The sequence below is a fragment of the Equus caballus genome, chromosome 14 (assembly GCF_041296265.1).
Source record: "Equus caballus isolate H_3958 breed thoroughbred chromosome 14, TB-T2T, whole genome shotgun sequence".
Lineage (NCBI taxonomy): Eukaryota > Metazoa > Chordata > Mammalia > Perissodactyla > Equidae > Equus > Equus caballus.
Window position 1 is genome coordinate 54,992,747 of NC_091697.1, and position 19,522 is coordinate 55,012,268.

Genomic DNA, 19,522 nt, shown 5'->3' on the forward strand with positions numbered 1-19,522 from the left:
GAATGCAAGACGCTACAGGGTAGACGTGGCTGTCGCTGTGACCAGAATGTAACTCCCAGCTCTACCATTTATTAGCTTGACCTTAGACACGTGATGTAACTTCCTTCTGGTTCACAACCTGGGGGTTGGATATTAATGAAACCTCCTGCCTCAGAGAGAGTTGATGCGATGATGCAGTGAGCCCATGCTTGTGCGTATAGCACCTGTCGTATAATAAGCACTCAGTGGCAGCCAGAAAAAAGTCACTTAACCTCCCTAAACTTCAGCTTCCATATCAGTAAGATAGAAATAATAGTAATGACTCTGATGACTTATCATAGGATTAAATGAAACTATGAAGGCAAAGTGCTAGCATGGTTCTTGGCAATAGTAGGTATATAACACATGGCAGCTCTAGGGACATATTATCACTTGCTGGGGTTAGTATTGACGAATATGACGCAGGCTGAGCTGCAGTGGTGCCACCTGTCTCTTCTAGTCAACAGCTGCCCGTTCAAGCACTGCAAGTTGGTGGGCTCCTGGTGCAATGCCTGCAGGCAAATGGACCACCTTGCCTTTGGTCTGCAGATTGGAAACCCTCAAGCCCAGTACTCTGGAGTCCTAAAGTCCACAACGCTGGCTTGGAAGGTTGCCTTAGTGGAGTGATACTTGTCATTACATTTCAGTGCAATGTCTTGCTGATGAGATATTAGAAGAAACTGAGGCAACAGGTCTTGGGGGAGGGTGGAAAAGGTATGGAATAGATTGCAAGGATGCTTAGACTATCACAAGGCTTTTTGAGTGTGAGGTAGACCTAGAATTCTCTCTCTAGGCCCAAAGAGAAAAACGTATGCTGGGAAATTATGTGAAGTGTGAGGAGTCCCTGTGGAACTGAGTTTGAAACGTGGAACCTCATCACACCATGAATTCAATCTTGAGGCATGTTGTGGACTGTAATTCTTTGAAGTCCTTAGAGACGCCTTAACACTCCTTAAAATTAGACCTGTTCCAATTCTGCTTATGCCCACCTCATGCTCCACGTTGTAAACCATTATTTTCCATTCATATCTGAGTGTAACTATTCTTACAAACCAACAATTCTGTATTTGTTTCAGAATGACTCTGTTGCACTCAAGTTTCTTTGGAAGGTACCTTTGTTTTCTTCAATGCTCTGAAGTGTGAAGTCTACATAATTTGCTAAATGCATCATGTTTACATATGCATAAACCGGTTACCTTCCAATCATCATCTCCTCCTGGCACTATTGGCTGAATGCTTAAAGAAAACGAAGGTTAATTTTCTGTAAGCAGCGCTCCATGGTTTCCAAATAAGCTCACGGAGACACAGATAAACTGAATTACTTAGTGGTAACTATCCAGACAGGAATGAGGAGCCACTGCTGAAACCAGCCAGGTGTGTGGAATCGTTCTAGCATCCCTCAATTGCAATATTCAAAGAAACACGAAAATGAGATCCCAGGGCCCCCGGCTGCTGCCAGGCTGGCTGAGGTCTGAGGTCTTAGCAGGCAGGTTAGCACCAATCTGTAAGCCTGTGGGACTGATTTCAGCCTATGGAACCCTGCAGTCAGGGCTGCCAGGCTTTCTCGTAATTCCTTTCCTTGGACCGGGGGCATCAGCGTGATACCTGTGGTAGAAGAATGAGGCCATCGTGCCCATGAGGCAGTCAGCATGGGTGGAGTGAACAGCATGGGCTTGAATCAGTTGGTCTTGGGTTCAGACGCCAGCTCTGGCCTTTACACGTGTGCTGAGGGGAGTGGAGGTGAGAATGGGCAAGATCCCTAATGTGTCTGGGCATTGGTGTTCTCCAACATGAAGGGGTGATGATAGCATCATCTGAGTTTCATGAGACAGTGTGTGTCTCTGTATATAGTGAGCATCACAGAGCTGGGCACGCATGTATTTCTCCCTGCCTCTTCCCCACCCCCGTCCAGTCTTCTTTCGGCTAGAATTGTTTGTCTTGGTGATGGTTGTAACTCTCCCCTCACCCTCAAAGGCACATGCTGGCCGCTTTCCTATTTGACCACTCCTCATGTTTATTCTTGGGACTTTTATAGTGAGGGGAGCAGTGTTTTCTCTCAGCTCAGAGTTTTCATATTATTTTCTCTGTACCTTCTACAAACATGTATCAATGCCTACTTCTAACCAGATCCTCTGCCAGGAACGGAGGTAAGTTCAGATGTGACTGTTGCAGAATCCTTGGGGCGTCGGCTCACAGCACCCAGAAGGGACCATAGGTTGTGACGTAGCACAGAGAAGCAGAACTGCAGGTAAAGGACCCTGGGGACACCCCCAGGGCGGGGAGGGTGTGGAATCTTCCTAGCAGGTAATGAGAGGATTCCACAGATGAACACGCATTTGAACTGAGCCTTGGTTCTCCAGAAAGGACCGTTCCAGGAGAGAAAGAGGCTCAGGTCTTCATCGTTAAAATTCCACCAACTCGGTGGAGAGAAGACGTTCTCCTTTTACAAATGAGCAGAGGGAGACTGAGCATCAGGCAAGGGCCATGTCTTAATCATCTCTGCATCCCCCAGAGTGTCTGACTCAGGGAGTGCTGGAATTGAATTTAGACCTGCCCAAGGTCACAGGGCAGGATGGGGAACAGCACACAGATTGTGTTGATTAAAAAATCCACGTTTAGGGATTATTTTTCCCCTTTGGGTTAAAAAGAAAAATGTTAGCATGTGGCATTAGAATTGATGGATTGGTGCAAACTGTCTTGAGTTACACAGCTAACAAGTCTCTTGGGGTCATATCACTGGAGCTTTTTCCCACCTCAGGGCTATTGCCCTGCTCTGCATTTGTTCATTCATTCAACAAACCTCAGTGGACCACCTGTGTTGTTTCAGGCCTTGAGCTCAGTGCTGAGGAGACAACTGAGTGGGTGGGACACAGGATCCCTGCATTCAGAGAGCACATAGTTGAGTGGGGGTGACAGACAAGGAAACAGACTTTAATTTTTTGAAGGTATGCATCCACATCACACCCAAAAAGTATTGAAAGGAATACAGAAATTCTCCCTCCTATTCCTGATATCATCTGTCTAGCTCCCACCTCCCTGCAAAACAGAAGCCAATATTAGTTTTCTGTATATCCTTGAGGAGGTTCTTGATGCATATAGAAGTAAACCCAAATACAGATTCTTCTTTTCCCCCCTTAACACGGATAGCAATATATGATACACACTGTTCTGCGTTTTGCTTCTTTTAATATTATCTTGGGGATTCTTGCATATCATACAAATAGCTGTATATTTTTCCATTGGGTAGATGTACTGTAATTGATTTAACCATGGACATTTGAATTATTTCCAGCCTTTGGCTATTTCAAACAATGTTGTAATGGATAGGCTTATATATGCTGCTTCCAATGCATGTATGTGCGTGCTTGTAGGTTATAGTCCCAAATTAGAATTTTGGAGTCAAAACATCTAGCAACCTTTCTGAATCATTTTGCCCTTGTTATGTCTTTTGTAATCCATATGGAGTTAGGTTTTTCTGTGACTCAGTCTGAAAATAAAATCTTATTCTTTTAAAAGGTGAATTTTAACCCATTTAGACTAATTGATGTAAAAAATTATGTTTGGTCCTATCAGCTCTGCTATTTTTTGTTCTGTTTTTCTTTATGTTTTTCTTCCACTGTGTGTTCTGTTTTCATTGTGCGTGAGAGGACATGTAGGTATATAGTTCTTTTGATATGCAGAGATGCTATCACTTTAAACACTGATAAAAATTAATATGATTCTTCCTCTTTCCTTTCCCTTTTCCCACTTCCACTCCCTTTTTTCTATCACTGGATCGTAGTTGATATAATTATCCTCTTAGCATTTCCCTTTGTTCTATAAAATATTCTTCTGTTATTTGATTTGTCATCTTTTGATGCTTTTATCTGACCCCCAAACTACTACCTATGAGGCCATCAGCAAAACTTGCCCTACTTTGCATCTTCTTCCCTCCTCCTGTTTTCTGTTTTTTTGTCTTGGTAGTTGTATCATTTCTCCATTGTTGGGACATGTAGCATTTGCATTCTTATCTGTCACCGTAGTCTCCGCCTTTGTTCATTCGTGAATGAATGCACTTCCCCAGTCATCGCCACCGCTGGCTGCAATGAGTGCTCCAGGAGCTCCTCTGCAGGGCTCATGGGAACAATGTTCCCCAGGTAACTGCATGTTCGAAGCTGGTTTTCTGTAGTATTTGTTCTTGGCAGGTAGCTTGGGTGATTATGAAAGCATTGGTTCAACTTTCTTTTCTTGACTATCTTAGAGATATTGTTCTACTGGACTCTGGCTTTGAATATTGCTGTTCTGAAATCTGAGGGAAACCTTATTTCTTTTTTCTTTCATGAGTTACTTGGATATCTTTGCTGCTACTGTGTCAGTATTTCTTTAGTTTTAAAATCCAGTCACTTCAGTGGGATAGATATTAGTATTGATCATTCCAGGTCAATTTTACCTGGCTTAGTCTGTGTCTTTTCAAGGTGTAGATTCAACTCTTATTTTATGTCAGGAATGGTTTAACAAATTGTGTTTTAAATAAGTCCTGTTCCATTGTTTTCTTTTGTTTCTTCAGAGGCATCAGTGATGCACATGTAGGAACTCCTTTATCCCTTCTCTATAGCTGTCATTTACTCTCTAATCGTTTACAATTCCTTCTTTATTTCCTTTTCATGTTGTTCACTCTTCTCATTTCTGGCATCTTTCTCTCTCACTGAGTTTTCCAGTGTCTGTTTTCCTTTGTGCTTCTTCTAATTTGGCCTCATTTTTATGATGATTTTGGTTTTTCTTTCTACTTCTTTCCTAAGATCTAAATGCTCATATGCCATCTCTATTGTCTCTTCATCTCTTCTCTGTTCTCGTATACTGTTTTATTATCTTTCTTCATAAAGGTGATTGTTTCATTTTAATTCATTGCTGTTATCCTTGGTCCACATTTTCACGTTTTCCATTTTTCTCCTGAATGTTTTTTGGTAAGTTTTGACGCTCTTTTCCACAATTTTTCCTATATATATATATATATATATATATGCCAGCATCTTAAATAAAACTATTATTGGCATAAGTTAGGCTTTACTAACCTACCTTTTCAAAAGAGAGTCCTGTGGATGGAAGGGGAGGAACCCATCTATCCTTGTAGACTTCACAGTCCAGAAGCACTCTGCGTCAGTGAGTCGCAGTGACAGATGGCTTCCTGCTAAAATGGCTGCCCTATCCTGTCTGTCTTTTCTGTTTTGTTTTGTTTTTTTTTCTCCCCAAAGCTCCCCAGTATATAGTTGTATATTCTCGTTGTAGGTCCTTCTAGTTGTGCTATGTGGGATGCCACCTCAGCATGGCCTGATGAGCGGTGCTAGGTCCATGTCCAGCATCTGCATCAGTGAAACCGTGGGCCACCAAAGCAGAGCGTGAACTTAACCACTTGGCCACAGGGCCAGCCCCTGTCTTTTCTGTTTTATGAAACACATCAGGCCCAAGAGGGTTTCATCAGCTGTGCTTACCCTGTCTCCAGTTCTCAGGCCACACCCAAGTTGCACTTTGGAGTGAGCCTCTTGACAACAGGAGGAAGAATTTTGTGGGCATTTTCTGAGACCTGCTGCCCTAGGGCTGCTTCACTTGTTTTTTCTTTTCTTGTTGGTTTATCTTCCTGTGCATCTTCTGCTTGATCTGTATCCTGCCCCTTCCTCCAGATCCTTAGCTTGTGATGAACAGAAAATGCTGGTCTATCACTTCAGGAGGAGCCATTTGCCTATCAGAAACATAGTTTTTATTTTTTTTATTGGCCCACCTGGACATTTTACTTCCTTCTGGGTGGCTCCTGCTATATTGTTCAAAGGTGGGGATTATATTGCTCTTCTAGTTTTACTGAAAATGGGATTTATAATTTTTTTCTGTTTACGTTAATGATTATATATGATATTTAGGAGGGGAAGAGGGAATTGCTAGCTATGTCATGCTGCCTTGTTAGACACTAGACGTCTACATAGACAATTTTGATCAGATATAGTAGTATTACTTGAAATAGGAATAAGAATAACTAACATTTCATCTTTGTGCCATTCACAAGGTCCTTTCTGAGCCCCGAGGAGGTCCCTTGAGGCTCAGGATGCCATCTGCTTTTCATGCCAAGTCACTATACCCAGTCAGTCCCTAAGGCTTCCAAGCTGGAGACAAATTTAGAGTGAGCTGTCTGACCTGAAAGGTGAGAAGAATGGTGACTCAAACCCTGAAACTCGCAGGATTTGGAAGAGCTTAAGACACCTTTACGGTTTCAGGAGACAGTTCTTCCTTAGATCTTGTTATTTATCCTAATCTTTCACCAGTTTGTCCACTGGAAGCATGAAAGTGAAGATGCCTGGCTGCATGTGGTCCAGGCATCTCCAAGACCATTCTTGTCTGGCCTCAGTTCTAATTGGGAGTTTTCAATTCCAGCTCCAACCTCTACCCTCTTACCCTAGACTCCAGCACCCCTGGAGGTACTACTGGACTTTGTCACAAGAAGGGTGTGGTGCTTCCATCTTTCCAGTTAGTCCGTATATCCATGTCACCATCTACTCTGGACCAGGAGAGGGAGGAGTGATGGGGAGGAGCTCATGGTTCTCTGCATTTGGCCTAAATCTACTCCTGGTCCACCACCTAATCTGTGAATGAAAGTGTGTCCACGTCCTCCTCCCACCCCCAAATAAAAGAGGCAATCCAGGTTCCATGTACTTCTGAGGCCATCAGGATCAGATCTCAAGTCCCAAGCTTGGCATTCATAGTGGTCCGCCAATCTATGTGGCTTCCTGCCCCATTAAATAACAATGTAGTTTATTTCATGATTAAGGGTAAAAACATACATGCATGTATTGGTGCTTTAGATATTGAAAACATAGAAACTTAAATTATGTTTAATAATGCCCAGATGTGGATGTTGAATTTGAGCAGATTAAACTGGACACAAATTGGTAATTAGGAATGGAGATTCCTCTTATATGTACCCTAAAAATGTATTCTGTCCCTAAAACCTCTTGCAGATATAGACTTGTGTACTAGACCTGCTACCTGGTCAGAAGATGGTCCTTGGAATGTATATATGCATATATAACAAGTAATATATTGGAATATCTTTAAATAGATATATAGAAGATAATGTGTGTATATGTATATGTCTTTTTATGTATGTTTGATTTTAATATACATTTATGACTTAGATTTAATCATGCTGAACTTGCTGTGTTTAATTTGAGCAGAACTAATCTTAAGTATAAATCAACTTTAAAAATCAAATAGTGGCTTCATTCAAATTGGCTTCCTCATTATTTCTAAGACCTGCCTGGAATGTCTTCTCCTTTTGAAGTCCTCCCTGCACACCAGCCTCAGCTCAATTCTTGCCTCCTCCTGGGAGCCTTTCCTGACTGTCATTAACCACTTGAGCTCCTAGATGGACAAAATGCAAGGTGACCTGTAGACACTTGGTCTGCCTCTCTACAGTGGGATGACCCACTGGGCTCGACCATCACTAACCCAGCCCTTTTCCCAGGGCTCTGCCCATCCCTGGCACTCTTGGGTTGAGCCTGTTCCCATACCTGGTCCTGAAGTACCTGCCATTGCTGACTTTAGGCGAGAACAAACAGCAGTTGCCATTTCTCCAGCTTAGTCTTTATTATTTGAGGGCCTATGAGGTCTGGTTGGCCATGAGATCCTTCAGTAAAATTGCTAGTTATGATGCTGTTTTCTACAGTACTGCTGATCTATTCCAGGGTTCACACAGGGAAATGCATACCCACTGCCTGAGAGACATCTAAAGCCAGAGTTGGCATTTCTAACCAATATTTTACATATTCAATAGTTTTCTTTTTTACCCTGGGGTGTGAAAAAGGCTGTGGATTTTATCAGAAACTTTAAAAGTTTATTTCATCTAGCTAACCTCCCTGCTCTAGATTATTCAGGGGGAAAAGTGTTACTGCACTAATGCGCATTTACAAATGTTGTGCAAGTTCTAAATGTATTTCTTTTTCCAGATGAAGGATTATTATTAGAATCAAGGGAAATGTGAAAGTATCCTCAAATCAGGTTACTAAAAATAGTCTTAATGGGTTTAATAGGGAAATTTATCCTTCTTAGCTTGTAGGTTGTACCATTAATTAGCTTAACTCATCTTCCTCCAAGTTTAATGTCAGTATTTTAAGCTCTTTCAAAGATTGCTTTTTAAGAAGGACTTTATTAGCAAGCTCCTGAATAATGGGGACCTAATTCCTTTGCTTTTGCCTGTTTTTACATAAAATGATGTGTTCTCTAAGGATTAGAGAACATGCATATATATTGATGTTTTAGGTACTGAAAAGTAAAAACTGGACTTAGATCTAATAACACAATTTAATTGGAGCAGGTGTAACCCGGCTCCAATCTGTGAGATGATCTCCAATTAGAAGTGGGAATTCACCTTGTATATGCTTTAAAATCCCCTGGGGAAGCCCCAATTGTGTTTTCTGTCACTAAAACTGCTTATGGCTGGGAGCTTATCTGTCAGCCTCTCAGGATTAAGTGCTGCCCACTCCTGAAGCTCCTCAGAAGGGAAGATGGTGGCGGCTGCCTGCTGGTTTTGAAAGCTTAATGAGTCCTCACCACAACTGTCCTTCTCCCCATTTTACAGATAAAAAAAGAAAGGCTTAGACAGAAGCGGTGACTCAGTGAAGAACAAGTTGTACATGGGGAGCTGGTGTTCAAACCCAGGGTTGACAGACCCTGAAGCCTGAACTCCTACTCGTACGCTGACCTCCTGTTTGTGTTCAGGGGAGGGAGTGTGGCTCTGACTCCCACACCCAAGTGCGTGATCTTTCTCTCATAGAAGAGGCTATGGTGTGTGGACTGGGTGGGAGCGCAGGTGCGAGCACCTGGGGTGTGGGGGGTGAGCAGAGCAGTGAGCATCATGTTAGGAGACCTGGGTTTGAATCTCAGTTTTACCATTTACCATTTGTAGGACCTTGGAGATGTCGCCTAACCTTTGAAAAACAAGAGGAGAATCGTATCTTGCTGGAATGCTTCAGGCAGTCATTTCATGTGAAAATCCATATACATGATCTTGATTCCCATATATTTCCATTTGGTGGATCACTATGCTGCCTGTGTCCACAAACAAAAATATTACCAGCCACTAGTTACTGAGTACTGAACTTTGAAGTACATTCCAGTCCAATCCTCCCCATAATGCTGTGAGCTAGTTCTGTTAGCACCTTCGTTCTGCAGATGAGAAAACTGAAGATCAGAAAAGTCACTTGTCCAGTCTCAGGTAGGATGGCAGAGCTAGCATCTGAGCCCAGCTCTTTCTCCAGAGACTAGTTCTTCTCTCCTGCCACCCTAGGATTCTTTTATAGCAGAATGACTCTGCTTGCTGCTCCTAAAACTGTGCTAAGTGAAATCGACCCTCATTACTTGGGTTCCAGTTTATTAGAGCCCATGTTCACAAGGGACTCATAGCCTTGCTCATTCTCCTTTTCTTTCAAGTGCCTGTGGAGTACAGCAACCCCTCCTCTGTGTTCCTGCACACATCTGCAACACTGGGGCGCTTGCTGTGTGCTGGATAGTCAACTGGCACGAGGGGCCCAGTCCCTGTTGGGAAGAGGAGCTTACATGTGCCTGAAGGCTGCTGCCAGAAGGAAGAGGCTGGGAGAGGTGGCTCAGGAAGGCATCCTTGTGTGTGCTCCAATCCAGGCTCTCTCCAGCGTCTAATCTCTGCCCTGAAGAAGGCTCGGCTGGACCTCTTACAGGAGATGCTAATTGCAAACACTCTGAGTGCATTGATCAGTGCTGCTCTGATTAAGTAATTATGCACAACAGCACCTAGGAGGGCTGAAGGAGATTAGTTCGAAAGGACCAGCACCAGGTCTTCATTTCTGAGAGGCTTGCTGGCCTGCTCCAGTTTGGCCCAACTCTTTAATTACCTTGGGAGGCACTGAGACTTAAATTACATTCTGAGTGTTTTCATATTAGCTTCTGCTGAGCCCTGAGCTGAGCACTGGTGAGGCCAGGGTGGGAGAGGGCGGTTGGTCCCATGGCACGTAAGGTACTTTTCTCCTTTGGTCTTTGGTTGAAAGACTTCAGGAGTTACAAGAGTACGTAAGTAATTGGTTCCCTAGCAGAGGCTAACAGATATCCTATGATGCTTGTGTGTCAGATTTGCCATTTTCAAACATCCCCAGCTGGGTGTTCAAATGTGGCTTCCATTATGATTTTTCACACACAGACACACACACATACATACATACTCTCGCTCTGTCTCACTCTATTAGCTATTAACACTGAAGCTTTGAATAAAGAATTTATGTACTCTGTCCTCACCTCCACTTTTTATATCATCTCCTAAATAATTTCATTCCTCTGATTGTTTCCTTGCCTTGCCCTTTTCTGTCTAATCCTCCAAGAGGGCTTCTTGAGTGTCGTTCAGCCCCAAGTCATCAATAAGCTGAAACCAGCTTGGAACGCCAGTTATTACTCTTGGGAGCGGTTTTCAAAGTGGCTCGGATTTCCTAGCTCCTGTCTCTCTCCTTCTAAAATCATTACCTGTTTGAACCTTCCTCACTAGCTCTTGACTAGCCCTTGGCTTTGTCTGAAGAAAGACAGAGGAAACAGGGAAGATGGGGTGAGGGCGTCCTGGGGGTGGCCAGAGCCAGGCTACAGACACTCATTCAGTTAAGAAGCAAACCTCCCTCTCCCTCTAATGCCTGTAACCCGGCTCTCTAACTTCCCCAAGAGCAAAGACTTAAAGTGAGAGCACCCCCTTCCTCTCTCATAACCCCGCCAGGGCTGCAGTAACCCTGTGACAGCTCTTCTGCCCTGTAGTGTTGGCAACAGCGCATCCTTCTTCCTCCCATCGGCTGGGTCACTACTCATCACATACTCCCGGCTTCCTTTACATACTGTCTGCGTTCAAACCCAGTGTAGCTTACAGCCCGTTAAAGCTCCATGCCTTGTGTGGAGCGGGGAGAGGGTACCCAGGTAGAAAAAGCGATCACAGTTTCTTCCCCGGGCTTTAGGCCTTCCATGGAGGCTGCCATGTGCCTTATTTACACTTATGCATTTTGTTCATATTTTCCAGAGAGGAAAAGTCCGCTTGGAGAACACCAAATTACCTGGGCCCTTCTCTGCCTGAGCGCTCTGCTTTCCTGGGGGAGGGAGCTGTCTTTTTGCACATTTTGGAGTAATGTGCAATGGCACTACACTATTCTCTAATGAAGCCCCTGTGGCTGCGCATGTGACACATGCTTCTGGGAGCAAAACAGGAAGGAGCAGGCTGTATGCACTCCTTCCGAAGGACCACTGTTCTGACACGAAAGCTAATGAAGGCAGGAGCCTGACATGCTCCCTCCTGCCGTCTGTAATCTAATACTCAGTCAGCTGCCGTGCCTACATCATTGGCAGAGCTTCCTTTACATGTGAGGGCCTGATGTTGTGATTTTTTTGAACCCCAAGTATGGACCAAGTATATTAATTGCCTCAGTTAGTACTGGCTGCCCACAAGCCCGGTCTATCTAAGAAGCCAGTCCAGCACCCAGGGACCAGCCAGCAAGATAACAGCCTGGATCCTGACCCTCTCTGCCACTTGATAGCTCTTTGACTTTGGGAGTTTGTAACCAGTGTGTTGGTTCATTCATGCTTTCTTCCAATACATTTATTTTGAACGACTGCTGTGTATCCATCCTTATGGCGAGTGCTGAAAATACAGGTGTGGGGAGATCAGACCAACCCCTCCCGTCATGAGCTTCTCCACCTGGGAGAAGGCAGACATATCCTGCAACCTGAATCTCTTGGACTTCTGGCCCACCTACAAAATAAATGAAGGAGAGATGTTATTCTTTATATCACAAGCATTTGCTCAGGCTTAAAAAAATAAAAAGCATCAAAATAAAATTCTAACATATTATGCAGACAGTTGGGATATAGAAAGGGGAACATAAATTTGAGTCCCTGCTATATGCCAGTAGCTGTGAGCTATGTTTACTGATATTTTCTTATTCCATACAATGATGCTATGAGCTAAGTTTTATTATGCCATTTTGCAGATGGACAAATTAAAGTTTACAAAAGGCAATGAGAGGTATTATACTCAGTTCATAAGGATGAGTTGAGAGCATTCTTCATGCCAGGAACCAACTGTGTAAGATGCTGAGCCAGACTCGGGGCACGTTTTCTCTTGCTAAGATCTAGACAGGGAGATGGACACTGAGCGTGAAGTTACAGGTGTGATGAATGCCATCCAATGAGCAAGAAACTGGAAGCATATGAGAAGGAAAACTCCTGTAGTTTGAGGGTTAGGGAAGTCCTCTAAGAGGGAACACATTTATAGCAGAGAGCTGGTGGTGAAATTGACATTTGCAAGACAAAGAGAAGAGGTATGCTCCAGGAGGAACAGTGTGTTGGAAGGATGGGAGGGGCGGAGCATGGAGGCCAAGGAGGAAAGAATAAATTCCAAAGGTGGCATGGGCCACCGCCATCAGATCCCACAGATCACATTATGGAGTCTAGACTTGCCTGAAGAGTTATTGGGAGCCTCTGAAGTAGCTAAGCTGGAAAGTGACTTGATCAAATGTCCATTTTAGAAAGATCGCTTTGGCTGCTGGATGGAGAAGAGAATGTGGGGAGCAAGGTGGGAGACCAATTAGGAGCCTATTGCAGTCATCTTGGTGGGAAGTAATGGTGGTAACATGGCTGGGAATAAAGGCAGTGGAGGTAGAAAGAAGCAGGGAACTTTTTGTAGGAATCCAGGACAATTCCCAGAGTTTGCCCTGAGGATATGTGTGCCTGGTAGTACCATTTTCTGATTATAGGAGCAGGCAGAGAATGGGGATCAGTGGATCTCAGAAATGCTGCCAACACACCAGCCATGTTGGAGCAGACTGAGGTCATGTAGGAAGGATGGGGAGTGACCTGTAGAAATAAGAGGCAAATATGGAAGCACTGAGGACTAGGATGCTGGGCAGAGACCATTGGGAGGATGGGAGCAATTAAAAGTGAGCTGAAGCTAGAGTAGAGGGCAGGAGGAAATAGAATGGAAAATGGGAAACAAAGAGGTCTGGCACGAATTCATTCACTCAGGAAGGGAATGTAGTGGCCAAAGGGATGAGGTCTGAGCCTTCACAAGTGACCCAAATCCTCTCTCAAGATAGCACCATCTTTTCCTCTGAAGAGTCTGATGCCGGTGGCCCGAATAACCTGCTTCTTTCACCAGGAGGAGTGGAGAGACCCCTCTCTCTAGAAATCACAAGGAGTGGTCCACCTCAGGGCAGAGTGTGAAAATGGCAGGTGGATATGCTGTTATAGTTTTCTCCACACAGAAATTACTCTTCCCCAGGAAGGAACTGAGTATGTGGGATGTACTCTTTGGGTCCCCCATTTCTGAAAGCACTAATCCTCAGTTCATACCTTTATCAGGGACTGTGTTAGGGATCTTAAAAGGCAAGCATTTTTTTCCCATTGCCAGTCTGTTCTTGACTAGAATACTAAATCTGAATAAATAGCTCTCTGCAGGCTGTCGGCTTTGATTATTTTTTCTCTGGGACGTATCTAGCTCCAGGCAGACTGTACCTGACTTTCTCCTCGTGGGAACCATTCAGTTGAGGACACCATGAGTGAACAGGGCCCAGTAATCTCATGCCTCCTATCTGCATTTTGGCTTTCTGATCTCTCTACCCAAGCCAGTGGCATCCTGCTTGTGGATTATCCCTGAGTGACAGTCACTGTTTCAAGATTCCAGTGCCCGATTCCATCAGCCATCCACAGGCTGTATGCTTTAGGAAGCCTGTGGGAAACTCAGCCATCTTCGAAAGATACACATTACCTGCACAGCTGTCGGGGTTTAGTTAAACATGACTGACTAATTTATCCTGCACTGTGAGATGCAGATTCATTTCCTTTGCAAGTTGACTTGGCAATTTTCTCTGCTCAGAGAACATTTAGAATAGATGGTGTGCATGGCAATCAAGAAGAAATAGATGCTATTAATTTTCCATTTTCAAATGTGAGATTGACAATAGAGTCCACACCCCATCCCCCTCAGGAATACAGACCACATCCTCTGTTTAGAGCTGTGCAACATCTGGAAATCAGAAAAGTGAGTGCTCTGTCCCAAGAGGCTCTGAGTTGGGGCCAATAAGCGTGTTATTGTGGGCCTGCTCCTGAGGCCCAGTCTCCGTACCTGGGCAAAGCCGTGAGTCACAGACATAGGCAACAGCTCCTTCCCCTGCTATCTGTGCATGAGGTGCTGGTTCCTGGCTTGAGCATATTTGGGACCTTCTTCCTCAGTCCATCTTTACAGACTGAGGGGAAGGAGTGGAGGGACAGCCTTGGATGTCACGATTTTATGGTGAACCTCCAAAGAGTTGGAAATTCCAAAGGGATAGCTAACTTCATCCGGTGCTGTCCAGTCCAGCTGCCTGCTATGATGGAAATATTCTGTCTCTGTGCTCTCCCATATGGAGTCACTAGCCACATGTGAAAATTGAGCACTTGGAGCAGGGTGGGTGCAACTGAGGAATGAAATTTTAACTTTTATTTAATTTTAATTAATTTAAATGTAAATAGCCATCTATGGCTAATAGCAACTGTATTGGATAGCACAAGTATCCCTTTTCACCTGTTTCCTACATGGCCAAAGCCTGTTTTGTTTAGATGCATCTCTCTTACTGGTTTTCTAAATGTTGTGATGTTTGCTTTAAGCTTACCTATCCCTCTTCAATTTAAAAATAAAGATAATAGTCATAGTGGTAGTAAGATAGTGGTAATAGAATCATAGCTGACACCTGCTGAGTAATTACTGTGTACCCTGTGCTTTGCTAAGCACTTTACACACCTTACCTAATTTATAGTTGCATGATGATATCCTGAGTCTACAGATGAGGAAACGGAGGTGCTGAGAGGTTAAGTGACTGGTCTGAGTCACGCAGCCAGTAAGTGGTAAAGCTGGGCTGAAGCCCAGGAAGTAGGACCCCAGAGCTGATGTACCTGCTGCCTGTCAAGCCAGTTCTCAGTGCCATTTCCTGGCTGGTGTATATACAGTTGTGTTGTGGCTGTTTAAAGCAAGGTAGTGTCTTGAGGTCATTAACAACTTGGGTGTAGACAATAACCAAACATTCCATGCTTTGCAGGCTTTAGATCTGGATTCTGGCTGGAATGAAGGCAACACTTATAAATGAGAGTATGTAGACCCAGCTGCGATCTGCTCACCTCCCCTCAAACGAGACCTTCCTGCCTGAGGTCTGGGAATTTGGTTCTATTCTGCATCAAGCCCCAAGCCCCAGGCAAAGGGAAAAGGGGTTTTTCTGAAAGCAGACCTGGATTGTAAAAATGAGGAGAGGCTCTGGATGATATTATTTTCTTCAGGAGAGGATTCAGCCTGCCCTTTGTGAGGCAGATGGGCGCTGATCACTGCGATTCAGCGAGAGCCTGCACTGGTGGAGGCTGGATGGGAGTTTTGGCAAGACTGTCCACTCATCAGCAGCCCCATGCCTTCCAACCGAGAGCCTGCAGTACACACTGGGGTCTCTCTGCACTGGTACATTCCAGCCTTAATCTATGTCCCATCAGTGCCGCGAGACAGGCAGCACAGGGCTCTGCGTTGAAACACTGTTTTGCTTGGCTTCTTCGCAGCCTGCCTCCTATAGCTTTAGAATTTGGAGAAAGTGACCATTGTGGGGCTCACTTCTGTGTCTCTCCTTATTGGGATTTTGGCCCCTCAGGTCTCTAACTTCTGTCCCCCAGATGTGAAAGGCCACTAAATTCATTGTTTTTCTGCCTCTTAGTAGTGGCCCACTGCCTGGGCTCTTTGTCAGGATTCCCGGTACCCAGAATTAAGGTAAAATCAGGGAGCTAGGGAAAGTCAGCTCCCTTCTCTGCACCACTGCCCCTCCTTTGGGGATTTCTCCCCTCAAGTCTTACCTCAGCACTCTACGAGAACTTCACATAGCCTGCACCCACCTACCCATCCATCCGTCTGGATGTTTTTCTTGTTCTTGGAAGGAGTATTTCTTGGCCCCAATTACTCTGTCATACCCTAAAAGATGAGCTGGATAGAAAACAGCAAGGACCGTTCCACGGAGAAGGCATCCGTCTGTGGGGGAAAGTCAAGTCGGTCTAGCCAAAGGCCAGCAAATAAGCCATAGCCACGAATCCAAACCTTGGGCTAAAACCAAATTGAGAGTCTGCTATTACTGGATCTTTGGTGTCCCGGGCAGCCTCTCCCTAATAGCATTAGCTATTCCTGAGTGTTAATCTCTTGGCATGTGTTTAGTAGAAAATGTGATATTCTCTGGCAAACTGCAAGAGCAAGTTTGATCAGGTTAGCAAGAGGAAGCCGTGACGGTCTTCAGAGGCTGGTGCACAGCTGTGAGACCATTACAGCTTGCTTTCACAGTTCAGAGGCAGTCCGAATTCAGTTCTGAACAATGCTGCTTGCCCTGGGAGTCTAGGCTCTTTGTCTACTTTGTACCTGTGATAGCAGCATCTTTGGGGTGTTTCCAAAGTAGAGGTAAGCAGTTATATCGTGGTTGAAGAGGCAGGTTTGTTTTGAGCAAGGCTTTGTTGAGGGCAGAGAGCTAACAGGAGGAGAAAGCCCACGGACTCATCATTCCTTCCCTTTGCTTGTCTCCAGCCTGCACAGACAAGGAGTTGAGGAACCTCGCTTCCCGGCTGAAAGACTGGTTTGGAGCCCTTCATGAGGACGCAAACAGGGTCATCAAACCCACCAGCTCCGACACAGCTCAAGGCAGTAAGACCACTTCACTCTTGCTAATTTATTTCAAGTACCACATTTCCTCAGTTATTAGACATCGATTTAATGATAGCATTTTGGGGTGATCAAAGAAACACTGTGTTAAATGTACACATTCACTTAAAATATGTCCCAGTTTCAGAAATATTAAAAAATAGAGGAGGGGGAAATGCTTTAGAAGCAAGAAAATATGACAACTTATATTTTTTAAAGTCTGGTTGCAAAATTATCATATGTTTAGTATAAACGTTTTGAAAAATATACTAAGTATCTATAAAAATACAAAATACCTATAACTCCACCATTTTAACAACACTATAAGCGTGTTGTGGCATATACTTCAAATTTTTTCCTTGCCAAATAGAAAAAAATGTGTCTGTGTGTATATAATATACACACACCTTTTCAGACTGTTTTATGACCTTATTTTATCATTTAGCAATAAACTGAGTATCTTTCTATGTTTTTGAGTATTATTCTGCTTTGCAATAACTATATAGAATCCAAATTTATAGATACCACAATTTACATAATTAGACCTTTATTTTGGAGCACTGAAGTTTTCCTAATGTTTAGCTATTATAAGCAACACTGTGGCAATCATCTTTGATAATTTATTGTTGTGAACATTAGCCAGTTTCCCTAGAAACTCGCAGACGAGTATCCCCTCCCCTCTCACTGAATTGGCAGAGCCCATCCTCAGAGCCTCTTCATGAGCTGGAGAGGAAAGTCAGGGTGGGTCTGCACACTTGGACTTTGATAGAGTCCCTTGCTGCCTTTAACTCAAAGGCCATTGGGGGTGGGCTTCACACTGTGGCCGATGGGCACAGAATGGCTTACTCAACAACACAATTGTTCAAATATAGGGAGTTTTGCCACAGTCTTTTCTATGTAGCCATTTTTATATTGCTTTGTCAAAATATAAAAACAAACACATTGTTGTTGTTCAAAGCAGAGTATTTCACCCCATCCCTGATCCCACACTTCTTTGGGTAGGATTTCTTAATGTAATGCTCCTGGATTTAATGAAGTAGATAAGAAGTTACCTTAACAACTATTGCTTGGCTTTGCATGCTCAGCAGCCTGGGGTTCACAAGTTTGGATCCCAGGTGCAGACCTACACACCGTTCATCAAGCCATGCTGTGGTGGCATCCCACCCACAAAAAGTAGAAGAAGATGGGCACAGATGTTAGCTCAGCAACAATCTTCCTCAAGGAAAAAGAGGAAGATTGGCAACAGATGTTAGTTCAGGGACAATCTTCCTCACCAAAAAAAAAAGTTTAACCAACATCTGGTCTTCAGCAAAAAAATAAGAATGATGTCCTTAATTTTTGCTTATTCTTTGCTGTTCATAGCTGTCTAGAAATACTAGTAGAGAATATTGATCAAGGTAACAGTTCTTTCACTAGTTTGGACCTTTTACCTTCAGGGGAAGATAGCTTTTGCTTCCAAAAGAATCTTAGTGTCCAAAGAGTGGTTCTTGGTGCTTGTGTCTGTGGGAAAGGGGAAGATGATTTCTTTCCGTTCCTGCCAGAAGCTTCCTTGGGAGTTTGTGGACAATTAATTCACAGATGATCTAGAGAAACTTTTCCCCAGAATCCTCCAGGAGCAGCCAGGCCCTAGGGCTTTCTGAACAGCCTTTCAACAAAGAGCAGACTGATGTGTGAAGTGCTGCTCCTTGCAGCCTCCAGTCCTGGGAGACTCCTCCTTCAGGCAGCTGGGGCCCCTGCAAAAGACCTGCCCTTGGCCAGAGGCAAAGTGAGTCCCCAAAGAGGCTTTTAGGTTTGATGTCCTGAAGCAATTGAAGTGAAGAGAACATAAAGGAATGGTGCTTGGTTAGCCCTCACAGCCACAGGAGGGAGAGACGTTTTGTCAGTCTAAGAGTTCTGTAAGGGAAACATGAAACCCTAGAAGTCTCACATACTTGGGGCCACGTAGAAGGGAAGTTCTGTTCCGCCCTCCCCCTCCACATCAGAGGCAGATGCCTCTTTTCTAGAACCTTCCAAATGGGTGTGGGGTGGGATTGACCTTTAGACTGCTGATCCACCATCTTGGCACTTCTTTTTTGGTGGTCAGTCTGCAGTAAACTCTTCTTTCCCATGTGTTAAAATGTTAATATCCTATAAAATTGATGTGTATTTCATAAAATATCGTATACAAAAGTGTGTGGCCATTTAGTGTCAGAGTAAATCATCTTCCTTTACTCAGGAACCCCTGAGGACCTCATCATCATAGATTGTTCACTCATGACCTTCAGTCAAAGAAGAGGCCGCATTATGTCCCATAGTCTCTCTTCTTGCAAAAGGGGATGTTTTCTAAGATCTCAAAAGAAATAAATTTAAAAATGGAAAGATTTTTATGTTTGAAGGAGTGAACTTTGCAGTAGCTAGAAAACCTCTCTCAAGAAATACTTTTCATTGGGCACTTACCTTGTGCCCATACTGGCCGAGGCTATGGAACGGCACAGGACAGTCTCTGCCCTCAAGGAGCTTGGAGTCTGATTAGCAGGCATTGACAATGAGGCGAAGCACAGGTTCTGTGAGAGCTCAGAGGAGGAGCTGCTGTACTTATTTTACTGGCTTCTCGACAGTGAAGACCCTTTTGTAAAGACACTGCTTTAAAAAGGGTGGGCATGCTTTGCTATACTTGTATCCTGCTGACTAAGCAGGGGTTCCTAGTGATGGACATAGAAACCCAATGACCAGAATGTGGGTAGGAACTCCAGGAGTGGGCAGTCCACCTCATCAGGGCCCTAAATTGCAGTCATCAGATCACCTCCCCCTGTACTGCGT

The 19,522-nt window shown here is 44.1% G+C and overlaps 1 protein-coding gene across 1 annotated transcript in view; it reads left to right on the plus strand.

Moving 5' to 3' along the window:
• Positions 1-19,522, plus strand: part of SPOCK1 (SPARC (osteonectin), cwcv and kazal like domains proteoglycan 1) — a 470,219-nt gene that overhangs the window by 431,561 nt on the left and 19,136 nt on the right. The window contains exon 7 of the mRNA XM_001918180.6: positions 16,610-16,726. Coding sequence (XP_001918215.1) covers positions 16,610-16,726 — 117 coding nt within the window. The remainder of the gene's footprint in view (positions 1-16,609; positions 16,727-19,522) is intronic.